Here is a 14,719-nt window from a genome sequence, read left to right on the forward strand (position 1 = left end):
TGACTTATTATTTACCACTGATGATGAATAATTCATGAAAACAATTGAATATGTTAGGTTACAATTGCAGTTATAGTTGTGCCCCAGAATTGAGTTATGACACGGCAAAGAGTGTTAAATTTTAATCGCACTTTCCAAGTTAATCAGTACCGATATCACGCAATAAATTTTCATCACGCAGTGACGCAACTTCTAAAAATTTAAGAGACGGAATCTTAATTTCAGATACGATCTTGTTTAACAAAATTCAGAGAGACGACCTTTTTCAATCAAATTTTGAAGCACTTTGTCGTTGAATCAAATTCTCAGATCCGATGTTACTCTGCTCATGCTCAACCACCGAAATGCTAATTTTTCGGTTAAGATGATGAGAATTTTTTACAACTCACTTAACTTTGTCTAAAACGACGAAATAAGTTGTTAAACGGTATGACTCGTGTAATACAACTCGAATTTCACTGTCAAAAAAAAAAAAAAAAAAATTGACAGCCTGCGAATTTCAGTTTAAAAACCACTGTTACTCATAGTTTTTGAGCAACGGCACAATTTCATGATTTTTAAGATGACAAAATAATATATACAGCGTTGATGAATATTTGTAATTCATTTTGTTCGAATTTCTTACCAACCATCCTAGAAAAACATTCTTCTCTGTCTTCAATTGCTCAAGAAATCATTTACTACACAAAATCACCTTAGGTCATGATGAAAAAGCTCAAGCTTTGTAAAAAAACATGTTAATGTTATTAAAAACTCATTCTGAGCCATTTGTAAAGAATCCATTCACGCACAACATGAGCTCTGATCCGTCATAATATTGGATGAACAATATAAAACGTTGGCACTGAAAGAACGAAATAACAACACAATCTTCCTGAAATTATTCGAAATAGCATTTACATCAAATGAATCACCAGTTGCACATTCTCTGAAAAAAAAATCATTTCAAAGAACCATGTGTTAAATAGTTTCGCATTTGAAATCTTGAATTTATCATTTTGGCGCATGAGCAATTGGGTTCCCGAAATGTATGTCAACAGTCAGCAACTGTATTCTCAATTTTGTCAAACTTGCACAGCAAATGCATAAGATTTTTGTTGTAATCTCTCTAGATTTACTCAGGTCATTGTCAGGAAATGTGCTCTATAGGTACGTCCGGTTAGTGCATAAACCAAGTGATATACATACATACATGTGTGTCTTACTTGAAAATCTTCGAGAGTACAAAAATTCTCAGACGTACACAATCTTGCAAGGCTAGCGGAATTTTCAAGTTGGATGAAACGAAATTTTGTTACCGCATTAAGGTAGTTGATAAATGGTATAAATATTTAACTCGTACGCAGCTTCGCCCTGCGAACGACCGACAGTTCTCCCAGTTTCATCGTCCCCTGATATAGCCGCCGAGTTTCAGTTGCTCCATAAACGTGTTTGGGACAGCTTCGTGCGGAACTATCTTACTGCGGACTAAAACCAGTGCGGTGGCTGCACGCTCAGATATTTCAAAACTTTTTTTTACATTCTTTTTTTCTTCTCTTCCTTTGATTCCAACGTCCAAACGCCGGAAGGTGTTGGCTCTTTGCCAAACGGTAAGGAAATGAATGTGAAATGACTGAACGTTGGATGCGTTCTAGTATTTCACACCGTCAGAATCACCGCGATAGCAAGAGCGAACGGTTCTTCGATTTCAATTAGCGCAATTAATGTTATGCAATGATTCGCGCGCGGAATGAATGATCTGTAAAATCGGTAGAAAAATGTACTAACGGAAGAGTAGAACGAAAAAAAAAGAGAAAGAAAAGTAAAGAGAGAGAGAGAGAGAGAGAGTAGGAACAAAGTAATGATCAGTAAGGAATCTGTTGTACACGGTGTCTTCGACGTGTTTGACAACGGCTTACACCTATTACCAGTTTACGATCATTATTGACTGTATCTAACGACGCACGTATTGTACGAACTAATGTTTGTGTGAGGCTATTTAAAACTATTACTCTTCAAACTTCGACTCCGATATAAACAATATGTCGGACAGCGAGGATGCAGGAAGTGATGGGAGCCAACAACGGTTGCACCGTCCGAGTCTCTCGAGAAAAATGCGGAGGAGCATCAGGAAGGTCAAGAAAAGCATCCAAAAAATGACAGGTGGGCAATTCGAATTGTTTTTTTAAGTATAATTTCGTAGATCTGATGTATGCGTGGGAATCGTTAAACTTCCGTGATACGATTGATCGCTGTGTTTTTCACCCCGAAATAAGAATTTCAGTATACAGCTCGATCTCTTTGCGGATAATACTTCGTATAACGCGAGAATGTTTTACGTACGCAAACTACCCGTCTCTTTGACGTTGGAGGGAGTTTGCGAATGCGCATGCGTGAAGTGCTGAAAAGACCACGTTTTAAGTCCTAGGCGCGTGCGCTGTGGCGAACAAGTTTGACGTTACGCAACCCTAACCTCAATTTCGTGCTTCGTGACAAAACGGGTAACGTACTCTTGTGTTATATAAAGAATCGGTCTTTTTGTCTCGCGTATTTGCAGAATTCAACTTCGGCTCGTATGCGTGCTCAAATTTCATAAAAATCATAAAATTATTTTCACTTGGGTTCCTGGTCTAGTAAGATAACAAATGTTAGTTTTTTCAAGAGACTCTCTTATTGAGAGAAAATGACAAGGTCAGTCTTAGGACGTAAGCCTGAATTTCGCTAGGAATTTCTCTGCTCTGTAATAAGTTTTATTCGTGAGAGAGATGCGACATCTAGCGGTAGTTCAAAAATAGAATTTCATACTTTGTCATACGTATTCGTAAACTTATCGATTTAAATTGACTTCTAAAATTCTCGATTATCACAATTTTTCGTAAAAATTTGTACTATTTTATGAGAATTCACGGAGTTTACGAAAAGTTGTACTTTTCGATATTTCGAATTACAAGCGTAGATATATCGTCATAGATTTGTTCTGCTTAATCGTGATAAAGTATTTCATGTAATTACGATTTTAGTTTTTGCATAGACTTTCATATTTCTAGATTCAGTGCGAATTTGAGGCTCAGATTTTCTCAGATCGTCGTAGTTTTAGTCTGCTCAATCGAAAGAAACTGTTCCGTTCAACTGCGGTGGTACTTTTTCACAGATTTTCTGTTTTATTTTCTCGAAATGTAAGCGCAACTATTTCTCATAATTTCAACTGTAGATCTTCATGGATATTCATACTTTTCTACCAAAATCTACGCGAAACTATTACGCTTTACGGAAGTTGCATATTTTCGTGAACTTACGTTAGTCGTTGTTAATTTTCACAGTGATTCATGGAGAGTCTTAGTTTCATATGAAAAAAAGTACGATTCTTGATGAATTTTTATTCGCCCTTTTTCTTAGTTTCTCATAGAAATGATTTTCACCAGGGCTGCGACTCATATTGCAAGCTCAAGCTCGGTACTAAAGACCGAGTTTGCCTCCACGTTACAAAATATACTAAATTGTAACTTACAAATGCAGTGAGACGAAAAATTTTTCAATTTCCACCCAATAACGGGCAGCTGAGAAACGACGATGCTATTAGCCGCCGTTCGGCTGGTTCGATTCCGATTCAAATAGATTCGTATATTTCGCGGGAGAGCGTGTGCATCGCAATCGAGCGTCTCGTTTCTCAGACTAAATTTAGCACTCGATCGGGTATCGAAAGACGCGAAATGTTTTCATCTAAAAATAATGCAACTGAATTTACAAACCGCGATAAGCGTAACCTTAGAAGAATTAAGAGTCAATCTCGACGTACGATGAGGGCGAAATATGCTGATCGATAGTCTGAGTGGTTCACCGCAGTTTCGCAAACTCTAATTCCTCGCTTAAACTGATTACGTTTTTTCTGGCTAATACATCGATCATCCTCAACGACCGTGGGAGAATGTTTGAATACACGTTTCAAATATGATTACACTGTAAATCATCACATCAGTTTTCTGGACAAGGAATCTTACACACGCATATATTATACATACTATATATCCGCGTGCAATAGCGATCTTCGTAACGTTGGAATTACGTGTAAACTGTCGAGAAAAAACGTATTTTTATACGTCGGCTTGTGTATACCTACGCGGCGCTAGTTTTCTCGGCAGCAAAATTTACATCACGTGTCGAGGAAAAAATTTATTACACACCCATCTTCGAGCCACACGATCTTTCCATCATATACGTACGGATGCACGTCAAATATAGGCATTATATGTATGTGGTTAGTATTAAAGTTCGGATGCAAACAATCGCATCGAGTGAAGCTTAAAAAGATTTCACGCTATCACGTTTTGGAGCTTATAATGCAGTATTTTATAGAGAGCATTTTTCCATCACGTTAATATAAGACTCATTGGCAGCCTCTCTGATGAGCATGATAATTTCAAGAACAAAATTTTAATACGTACAATTTTTAAAACCTCAACTCGAAGCTCGTTCGCAAATAAATTGAATTAGAAATTTATGTCGTGGTTGAAGAAATTGACCCTCGTACAAAGGGCGCACACAGTTTTTCTTTTTTTCTCTTTTTTTTTTTGTTGCAATTTGTTGAATAGATTTTAATCAACATTTTCCAGTAATCGCGATTTGTTATTATTCTATTTTGATTGAATGAGTTTTGTTTACTGAGAAATGTTCAGCTTTAGTTGGAGACATTTACTACAGTGTCATGATATATAGTTACGGCTTGTCATCTTAGCAAGCTTCATTCAACTTCTGATTTATTTTCGGCGAGACTGTTTGCACCCTGTGAAAAAATGTATACAGATATGCGGTAATAGCATAAATCAGTCTGTACAACAACAGGTTCATCGTTTCAAGTCCGGGAAATAATTACGCACAGTTACGTGATAAACAAGAAATAGTGAAATCGATAGGGCGATGCCTTGCCAGTTTGTTTATCGCACGTCTTTATACTTTGCAACCTCGGAAGTATAACATGATTGTGAAAAATTTATGGTTGTGGTAAACGTAAAAGTTAGCAACATTATACACGTGTATTGTAATCGCTTTTACGGTTACCACGCCATAAATTTTCCTCGACAATGCGCAACTTTCATGCCATATACGCGCGTCATTCAACGATCTTGTGTGGCATTTGAGAATCGAGTTTACTCGACTGTAATCGATTTCACGTTATATTTTCTACAATAATAGCTCGATGAACTGTCGCATGCCCATCTCGCAGTGATAGTACGGTAGATTTTGTGCATGAATAAAGTCGGCAATGATACTTTGGATTACAAAAAAAAAAGAACGACCACGTGATCCCTTGCACAATATAACTCGCGAGGTTTTGGTTTGCATTTACTATCTTTCCGAAAAATTATTACATCAGATATTACGCAAAAACTATCAAGCAATATTTGAAAAGCTAACAAAAATGTACGCAATGAAAGTGCATAGCGAGATAAGAATACTGTAACTGCTCCCAGCAACTATTTAAGCAACATTCAACCCTTTGTATTCCCACTGAATGAAAAGGAATTTTCTGAAAATTTCACTTCTCTAGCCTAATTATTTCCCGAGTACTCGTGAAGTTTTTATTTTCAGTTTTTACTTTTTTAACTCGGATATTTGTATAGACTTATGCTGTGTTTTTTTTTCTTTTCTTTTAATACTTGTCGACAAAAATGATCAAACAAACTGTTTTTAAAATATTTCGGAGCACAACTCGATTTTTACTAAAGAAAAGAAAGTTGAAAATGGCCGTTTCATGTATTTCTCTCCAAGTACAATTATAAAACTTGCAAGGATTACTGGTTTTTTAAGTGCCTTCACTCGCAATTTTTTTTCAATTCCCCAGTTTGTGGAAATTTCATTCTTAGGCAAAAACAGAGTTATAAACTACGATTTGCCCTATTTGACCAAGGTCCAACACCACCTTTTTGATAAAAGGTTTCATCATTGAATGTTCGAAATAATAAAACTCTGGTGTTTTTATCCGGTTCTAACGCTGTTTAGCTGGTTTTGCGTACTGACCAAATCCCCATAAATTTTTTGACAAACATTCAAGACATCTCACTTTGTAGTATATCGTTATAACGTGCAAATGTAATTGGTGACGACCATTCGTCGTATCGTAGTTACGAAAATCAATTTTTATTCACTTCACAGACAAGTATTTGTAAACTTGTTTTTGTCCAATCTCTGAAGATCTTTATGATGAACGAAATGATCGGTCCAATAACATCAAAAACGGATCAGAAAGACCAAAGTTTAATTTTGTCCGTCAAATAATCTTGATGTTAAATTCATGTCGGTTACAAAGCAGCGACGTCGTATCATCCACGTGCTCTGTAATTGGTGGAGATTATATTGCTCGAGATCTTTTAAACCGTTCTCTTCTCTTTTCCAAACTTATGATTTAGACGATTCAGTCGATTCATCCTTAACCCTTTGAGTCATTGTGGTAAGTATTCGAACCACCTATTTTATATCCATCTTTTCAATATTTAGAGAATTTTTCAACATATTTCTTTACGGTTTTTTGCTATTTTTGATAGTATACTAATAGGTTTTCAGTATTCGAGAGGAATTATTGCGATATAGTGTAAATTATTATTGTTACAAACAAATTGATTGAAAAAAATGTGACAATTTAAGAAATAATTCGTTTCAGAGAATGTGACCCTTTTATACGTATACATGTTTTACATGAGTATAGGTTTCTGGGGTCGCTGATTATGAATTTGAAATCGGAGTTAAAAAAAAATCAAAATGGCGGATCCAATATGGCGGCCGAAAATTTCAAATTCGATCAAATCCGGAGAAAAACTTCTGTCCAAGAGTTTCTGGAGTCGGTGATTAAGAACCTGATATCAGATTTTGAAAATTCAGACGAATTCAATCAGCGACGTCGAAAACCCCCGTATAAAGTTTTTTGACCGTAATCGATCAAATTTGAAATTTTCGTGCAACTTATTGGATTCACTGTCTGGAATTTTCAAAATCTGACTTCAGATTTGCAATCAGTGACCCCGAAAACCCTTGCGTGGAGTATTTTGATTGGATTCGATTGAATTAAAAATTTTCCTCCTTCATGTTGGATTCACCATCTTGAACTTCTTAAATTCCATTTCAGATGCGTCATCGGCAACCCCAAACATCATGGAATACTATCTTGTTATAAAAGTTGACTTAGCATAACGATGCGTGACTCAAAGGGTTAAATTGCACAAAAGTATAATACCGTTATCGGATCAAATCAGAACCACCATTACTCTATCGTCTTGAGAAACATGTAAACCTTTCCAATTCACCGAAACGGTGAGAAAATGCCAACTTAATCGTAGTGGCTTGCAGTGGACGATGGCGAGGAGGAAACCAAGCCAATCCATGTGGTACCGGAACGATTGGCAGCCCTGTCGATCCGCACTGGTTTTTCAAGGAATGAGATCTGCAAGATTTACAGAGCTTTCAAGCAGCATTGTCCGGGCGGCGCTGCGACCCCAAACGACCTAAGGCCGGCTTACGCGAAGCTTTTTCCACTTGGAGATTCCACTAAGTACGCTCAAGTAGTATTCAACACCTTCGATACGAACAAAGACGGTCTCGTGAGCTTCGGCGACTTTTTGACTGGCCTGTCTCTGATCGTGAAAGGAACCGCCGAGGAGAAGTTGTCCTGGATTTTCGGGTTCGTTCACCGCATATTCTATTCAACTAATCTTATTTTGAGTACCACGTGCTGGGTGCTTAAGCGTGACTCTTTAACGACTGGTATTGCGATCCGATGTTGGTTCATTTTTTTTTACGTTACAGATTGTACGACATGAACGGCGATGGTCACATAACGAGGCACGAAATGTTGTTCATAGTATCGGCGATTTACGAGATGGTGCGAACAAGTCAAACTATACAACGCGCGGTGAACAGACACGTTGATAGACTTTTTGAGAAAATGGATCTGAACAAGGATGGCGTGATATCTCGGGAGGAGTTTATGACGTCATGTATGAATGTACGTTGTTACAAGCAGAGTTGCAGTAACTTTCCATCAAAATCAAAAACAAACTCATATTATTGTCTATCCATAGATCACCGACATTTATATGAAACTCAATTATCTCACGTGTATAATCGTTTCAGGACCAAAGTATATGCACGCAGCTGACGGTCTTCGACGATCTCTGGTAACATCATAGATGAGACGTTTGTTTAACATGCAATAATGTACTCGATGCTCGTTTGCAGATTGCTATAAAATATATTTATTCACTTAACTCTGGGTTTACAACCTGGATACTGCACGTATAAATATTAGATACATAATATACTAGAATTGATGCTGTAACATTAACCACAGTGCACAGTCACGTACATTATACGTTTCTCCGTTAACGTGCAAATTGCATTGGAATGTTCAGTGACAGAATTTTTATTCTATGAAACGTTTTCAATATTATTTTTAATATTGAAGTGTGATTGTAAAACTGGTTGATTAAAGTACTTCAACGCCAAACTCTTAATATGCAATTTTCCTACAACCACAGCACTCATGGCGAACTTACGTCAGTTTCGGTGATAAAAACAGCTGCCTGAAAATGTACAAGCTGTACACAAAACTATTCAGCGCTTCGAATGACACAGTTTTTTCAGTTCTCTGAGCACGGATTACAGAAGGCCGGGTGTATATAGTTTCAGTTACAAGTAAAAACCAATAAGCTTTATTGCATTTCTCTGCTGTGTAATCAGAGCAATCGTTTCTGAAGAATGTAAAATACGCAGGCTAAGAAAAATGCAAATGCTAGAACTAGCAACGCTTTATCGGTAAGTTCGCGCCGACCGTATTTTCCCAGGAGCTTTCCAGACTGCACAATTACCTGCTGCTGATGTTCAAGCTCATCTTTCGTCCCGGTCACTTTCTCCGACGACGTAACTGCAAGGAAATACATGACAATGTGTAAATACCAGTAATTTCCACACTATACGTTTTACCGACATAAATGTGATTTTACAGGTTCGAGTTCCTAACGTTAGTACAAAAAAATATTTTCGAAAAATCCTTATTTCGCAAGTTTACAATGATTAAAAGTACGGCCAATACTATACATAACATAAATTTAAAGATAAACATATCAGTTTACAACTACGACCTCTTACAGGGACAAGATGATTTTTAACAAGCAAAATATAATTTTTAATATTTCACTATTTCGTTACGTTAACGTTATGCAAAAATTATTTGCGTTGATTTTTCTGATGAATACTGTTTCCGTTGCGAAAATAAATAAATTGTCAACCTCCTACACCGCAAATTCAATCTATTTTCTATCGTAAAGGTTCTCTAAAGATGGGAACGGAGCAAATAATAGTCCAAAAGTGGAAAATTGAATACAACGGTCTTTGTATCGATCGACGATACGATAAAGCTTGAAGCGTCGGCTGAAACTTTAGATTTCCTCAATGCATTGTATTTATTACATTGTTGAAGTTATTCATCGTCTGGTAATCTAGTAACTACTTATTTTATTCAGATATACAGAGTGTTTTCAAGTAAACGGTGCAGTATGTTGGGTTGCCTACTACCGAGGCGAACGAATATCGGTAAAACAGACCTGCCGACTCACTATCACTTTAGTCAAATCAAGTCATATAATCACTTTAACGTGGCTTCGGAAGGCGATCACTGACCGCTTCGGCATAGGTTACAAACCACGGAACAACTGCTTGACTAAATCCACACAACTTGGCAATATGGGCAGTTCCAGCTCACTCGCGAGGACTTTAAACGTGCTACCTACCGATGACTTGTACCGATATTTGTTCCCCTCAGCGACAAGCAACTCAACATACTCCGCCGTTTACTTGGAAATACTCTGTATATGTATATCAGATTATGCAATAAAAATACGCACTGAATTATTTCTTACGGAAAATGAATGCAACAATAAACCATTTCTAGATTGGCTTCTTGTATTTGAATTTCAGATCACATAGTGGCTTCTTGAAAATATTATTTAATTGCAGAACATCTTTTTGATCAACAACGAACGCAATTATGAAATTGTTATAAAGAAATAATTATGCCAGTAATAAAATAATAATGTTGCGCTGATAACAGAGTAAGTTTAACGTGTGTGTATATATATATACATATATATATATATATATGTATAGAATACCTAGTTTACCTTGCGAGTCTCATCCAAAATATTGGTAAAAAAATGTTAGTTATAAGTTTTTAATTACAAATTCTTGTCAAGCTGACTGAATCCTGTGATAAAACTAACGTATATCAGAGAATAAGAGGTGAAATATAAGGTATAAAGTACGTACTTAGGGTGTCTAAGGTGTAAGCGCTTTTTTGAGTGGTTTCCGCCAGATGCCTAGAGATGCCCAATAACTTGTCGGTAACGCCGCCTGACATATTTATCAGTGCTTGTTTATCTCGCCGTTTTCGTAATGCACTCTGATGTCCGTCGGGCATCCCCAATAATTCATCCTTAGCCATTCTGTCGATAACACAGGCACTGACAACATTAGCGTTGCGAAAGGCGGCTAAGGTAATAGTCAACTGACTTTTATGACTCTCTATTTCTGAATAAATCTCCAATTTCCGTTTATCGCTGCGTTCTTGGAACGCTAAGCTCTCCAATCGCTCAATACTTGATCGCAGGGCCGCTATTTTCGCTCTGCCTTTTGCATTTAGCTCGTTCAATAACTCTGTCGATTCGGTGCAATTTTGAATATCCTGAAATCAGGTAGTTGCGATTGGATACATAATGCGATATGAATAGTTAAATCAACTACGTTGAATTAGTTTCATGCAAAATATATTATTAATTAGATAGATAATTTAATAAGGATAGAATTCGATTAAGCTGGAAACGATTAATCAATAAAACAATTAATTGAAAGAGCATATTAAGTGATTAATGGAGAAAATGATAATAATCGAAGTTTACAATTAATTGATGAATCGCACAGTCCTGATAACGCGGGTTAACGTGTATGTATGTATGTATGGCGAGATGTACGGGTCGGTATATTAAAAAAAAATTTAGGGGGGGGGGGAGGGTCGCCCATCCTGCAAATGTATCTATGAGAAGTAATGGGCGTCGAAATTTGCCAATCTTATTTTGAATACTTCACATTAATGTAATAACATATGTTATAGCCCTCCCTTGGAAACATAAAATTGATTTTGATCGGTTATTCAACTCTTTAACAATTTGCATCTACATTGGTCATAATGCAGAAGTTGCATAAATTTTTTACATTTTATATTTCAGTAGTCAAGGGAAAATAATTCGACAGTTTATTTTTGTTGTCCATTTGAAGAAAAGTTAAAGCAATTTCAACAAGTTGGAAAAGGGTACGGTGAGAAATCATCCTTACTCAAGTACAAAATATCGGTAGACATGTGTCAAAGACAATGGAACTAAATTGCGCATAACTTTCGCAATTATCGTTTTTGGTGGTAAATAAGAATACGACCTAATTATTGTTCAAGTCTCATGAAATCAAACTTTATTGACAAATGTGGCACTGAATGCAGTAGCCGTTTAACCTTTTTGAAAATATCTGTTAGTTAGGTATATTAAATACATTTTTTTTTCAATGATTTTCGACCATCTGCCAAATGATGAAATTGAAATTTGTTAAAAACTAAAACAAAGAAGCCCCTCGGAATTTTATGAAATCATAAAATGTCTCACAATCCCACAATTATTGCGAGGTATGAAAATTAATTTGACTTATGCGTAAGTAAATCATTGACGGATCAAATTTAGACGCGCATTTTCATACCAAGAAATTTCCTAACCAAATGTGAAATTCAAATATAAAACTTTTTGGTCTAACATTGAGAGGCTTGCAATATTTTCGGAGCATTTTAAACGTATATTTTTAAGATAATTCAGAATCATGTTTAATTGACAATCATACCCTGGCCTAGTAGAAATTTCACTTTTAAATTTGTTGGAGGACTGAACAATTCAAATTTTTGTTTGAATTTTTGATATGTTGTTGATATGTATAAAATTTGAAAAAACAAATCAATGTTTAAGGCACGATTACAAGAAAACGGCTCGATCTACGGTAATTTAGTAAGAGAGGTTTTTTGTAGGAAATTTAATTTCCTTCAAAAACATGGATTGAAAAAATTTTTCAGATTGATAATTGACGGATTCTGGGTAAAAAAATGCGGTAACTGTTAAAAAATCAATAGCTGTAACGATACACCCCTTAATATTAATATTAAGGGCTCAAACATTCAGGATAATTTTTATTTGTCGTCATGAACAATGTGTTTACAGTACCATTAAAAAAAAAATTCATCGTTTTTTTTTAGCCCAGTCTAGTGCGCTGCAAAGGACAGACATAAAAAAAATATTGTTTTTTGCAACTGTAATTCCAGAAAGTAAAAACACATCATCGGAAATTATTATCGCATAAAATAAATAAGTTTGTGGATATTTATGTTCGGCATTGCATATAGGTTTGGTGCTATCTGATACATTTTTATGACAGTGATGTGTAGGACTCTGATGGCAGTCTAAATCAGTTATACTTTACATCCTCTTAAGAATACATTGGAAGTGGAATTCAAAAAAAAGTGCTCATTGTCGACGAATTCGACGTAAGTTTATTGAAAATGCTGAAAGTTGCCAGGAGCACGAGGTCTTTTGAAGCTTTTCACAGCTTTTGCGGTCAACGCTACAGCTAAAGATTGCAGAAAAAAGTATGAGGCTGAAGTTTACAGTAACGTTACTGTAACAATTAACATTTTGGAAAATCGTTATTTCACAGTTGCAGGAATGTCTGAAATTCAGTAAATCATATTAAGGATAATGTATCCATACTTTGAAATCTTTACTGCTTCAAAGTCACTATAAACCTGTAAAATAGTAATTTCTCCACCCAATGTTTCGTTACGTTAGCGTTACGAACTTCAGCCTCACAAGAAATCCAATGTCATGGATGCGTATTCTTTTGAAGCAGTGCCCGACATTTACCGATTCGTCCATGGAATTATCAATGGAAATTACAATGCTGACCAAATCGGTAATGATGGGAAACTTCTGTACCGATCAAGTCTACGAGTCAAACTTGTTCTGTGAGATCTGTTACCCTACCCGTCAAATCTTCGTTTTTTAAAGTACCAGTACGGCCACCAACTCTTCAAAATTCGTATTCCACCATTTTCGCATATAATTCAAGTAAAATTTTTTCAACGCTGATGGAGTTACCTGAATAATAGCTTTCACTTGTAGATTGTTATTGACAATTTCCTGTCGCACCAAGTCCAGCAAATGTTCCTCAGAATTCATCATGTAAATTATGTACGGCGAATGACTCAAAAAATTAATTCACTCGTTACCAGGTGACAGATATCCGGAAATTTCTCAGCAGATTTACCGGAAAAATTCATAAGCCCCGATGATTATAAGATTTTAAGAACCGGCACAAGTACGGAACTCTTCACACCACCACTCTATATCCTAGAGATTTTCAACGTTTGAGGTTGTGTTACACTGACAAAAACAAAAACGGTGCTGCATAAATTTCGAGCTAGCAGAATACAACTTTGCTCTTCTAGTTCCGAAATGAGTTAGCATTGGCGTTACATGTCACTCCTGCCTGCAGTGCCATCTGGGAAAAATTTGGCTAACGAAAACTGTTTGCTTTCCCCATTAACGCGTCAAGAATTCTGCAATACCGACACTTGTTGGACTCACGATAAAATGTCTCGGGAACTAGCGCCCTCTCGATAATTTTAATGTAAGGTCTGCAGTCATTGCGTTCATAGGATTCGCCAAGTTTGAAATTCGTTCCGTCGAATCCTAATTAATTTATGATCCTAGTCAAATTCATGATCGCTATGATTTGCTTTCATTTTCAGCACGCTATCATAAAAAGTTAAAGGCATGTAACTTTGCTTGGTTTCACCTGCATAGATTTATCGTCTTTTCGTAACAATGAAGTAAGCACCATACAAAGAGTAGTTCCTCTCTGGATACGACGGTAAAAATCAATCGAATTTTCATGATACCGTATTTTCTTCCAACATTTTTTTGGTTTCTTACGCTTGTCCCGTAAAAGTATTGGGTAATCAGCTTACATCATGTAGTTAATGTTACGTGACCCATAAATGCGAACAACGTAAGAAAAATGCGGTGTTGACTTCTATACAATATTTTTCAGTCTTAGTCTAACGCTATTTCATGTCAATCTAATACTTCCTGTTGTTAATTTATCATTCTCTGACGTTGAAGTTCTGAATTTATCATGAAAATTGTTCGCCTGTAGTTCATACCGCTCGTTTTAGCCAATTTTAATACCGCCCAATTTTAGAAGGTAGAGTTAAATCGGTCACGCATTTTATTCCGCAGCAAGAAAGTGTCACCTGCAATGCACGTACGACAAAATTATTAATAAATAATACTTCCACTCGTGCATCACATCTATTATATGGATGCATGATACATAAGCCTGTATCATAAACGGCATTTTATCGTAGAGAAAAGCCCGAAAAAATATCTTCTTAGAATATAAGAACGATATAATATTTTTCACCGTAATCGGTTTATACTTACTGAAAGCGGACTCAAGCTTGGTTGTTTTCAGCGGTTATTTTTCCAATGAGAAAAACTAAGAGATAGCTGGAATCGAGCAATACGCGCATTTGATCGGACGAGAATCTGTCCCTCCATAAAGCTGATACAGTTTACCCCAGAACTCGTGTAAGGGTTTTAATTTTGAT

General features: G+C 36.2%; 2 protein-coding genes across 3 annotated transcripts; one reads left to right on the plus strand and one right to left on the minus strand.

The window, feature by feature from the left end:
- Nucleotides 1-1,398: 1,398 nt before the first annotated feature.
- On the plus strand, nucleotides 1,399-8,240 carry LOC124176137 (Kv channel-interacting protein 4-like). Of its 2 annotated transcripts, none has more exons than XR_006869312.1 (4): nucleotides 1,399-2,142; nucleotides 7,308-7,648; nucleotides 7,774-7,972; nucleotides 8,101-8,240. XR_006869312.1 is itself a non-coding variant. In XM_046557017.1 (4 exons), exons 1-4 carry the CDS (start codon nucleotides 2,022-2,024, stop codon nucleotides 8,146-8,148), a joined length of 699 nt encoding a protein of 232 aa, XP_046412973.1. In that variant the 5' UTR covers nucleotides 1,400-2,021; the 3' UTR covers nucleotides 8,149-8,240. The 2 variants fall into 2 exon arrangements, 1 of the variants encoding a protein (XP_046412973.1); XM_046557017.1 differs by having other exon boundaries at nucleotides 1,400-2,142; nucleotides 7,318-7,648.
- LOC124176143 (vesicle transport protein SEC20) lies at nucleotides 8,199-13,552 on the minus strand. Its single transcript, XM_046557035.1, has 3 exons — nucleotides 13,206-13,552; nucleotides 10,291-10,705; nucleotides 8,199-8,890 (listed from the first exon to the last, which is right to left on the minus strand). Exons 1-3 carry the CDS (start codon nucleotides 13,287-13,289, stop codon nucleotides 8,703-8,705), a joined length of 687 nt encoding a protein of 228 aa, XP_046412991.1. The 5' UTR covers nucleotides 13,290-13,552; the 3' UTR covers nucleotides 8,199-8,702.
- Nucleotides 13,553-14,719: the final 1,167 nt, after the last annotated feature.

This window comes from Neodiprion fabricii, chromosome 1, assembly GCF_021155785.1.
Source record: "Neodiprion fabricii isolate iyNeoFabr1 chromosome 1, iyNeoFabr1.1, whole genome shotgun sequence".
Taxonomy (NCBI): domain Eukaryota; kingdom Metazoa; phylum Arthropoda; class Insecta; order Hymenoptera; family Diprionidae; genus Neodiprion; species Neodiprion fabricii.

Excerpts from the sequence above, each read along its gene's own strand:
- LOC124176143 (XM_046557035.1), bottom strand. The coding sequence starts at position 13,289 with ATGATGAATTCTGAGGAACATTTGCTGGACTTGGTGCGACAGGAAATT. Across the intron at positions 10,706-13,205 it reads AAGTGAAAGCTATTATTCAG|GATATTCAAAATTGCACCGA; the intron begins GTAACTCCATCA and ends ACCTGATTTCAG. Across the intron at positions 8,891-10,290 it reads TTACACCTTAGACACCCTAA|TTACGTCGTCGGAGAAAGTG; the intron begins GTACGTACTTTA and ends ATTTCCTTGCAG.
- LOC124176137 (XM_046557017.1), top strand. The coding sequence starts at position 2,022 with ATGTCGGACAGCGAGGATGCAGGAAGTGATGGGAGCCAACAACGGTTG. Across the intron at positions 2,143-7,317 it reads AAGCATCCAAAAAATGACAG|TGGACGATGGCGAGGAGGAA; the intron begins GTGGGCAATTCG and ends AGTGGCTTGCAG. Across the intron at positions 7,973-8,100 it reads TTATGACGTCATGTATGAAT|GACCAAAGTATATGCACGCA; the intron begins GTACGTTGTTAC and ends TAATCGTTTCAG.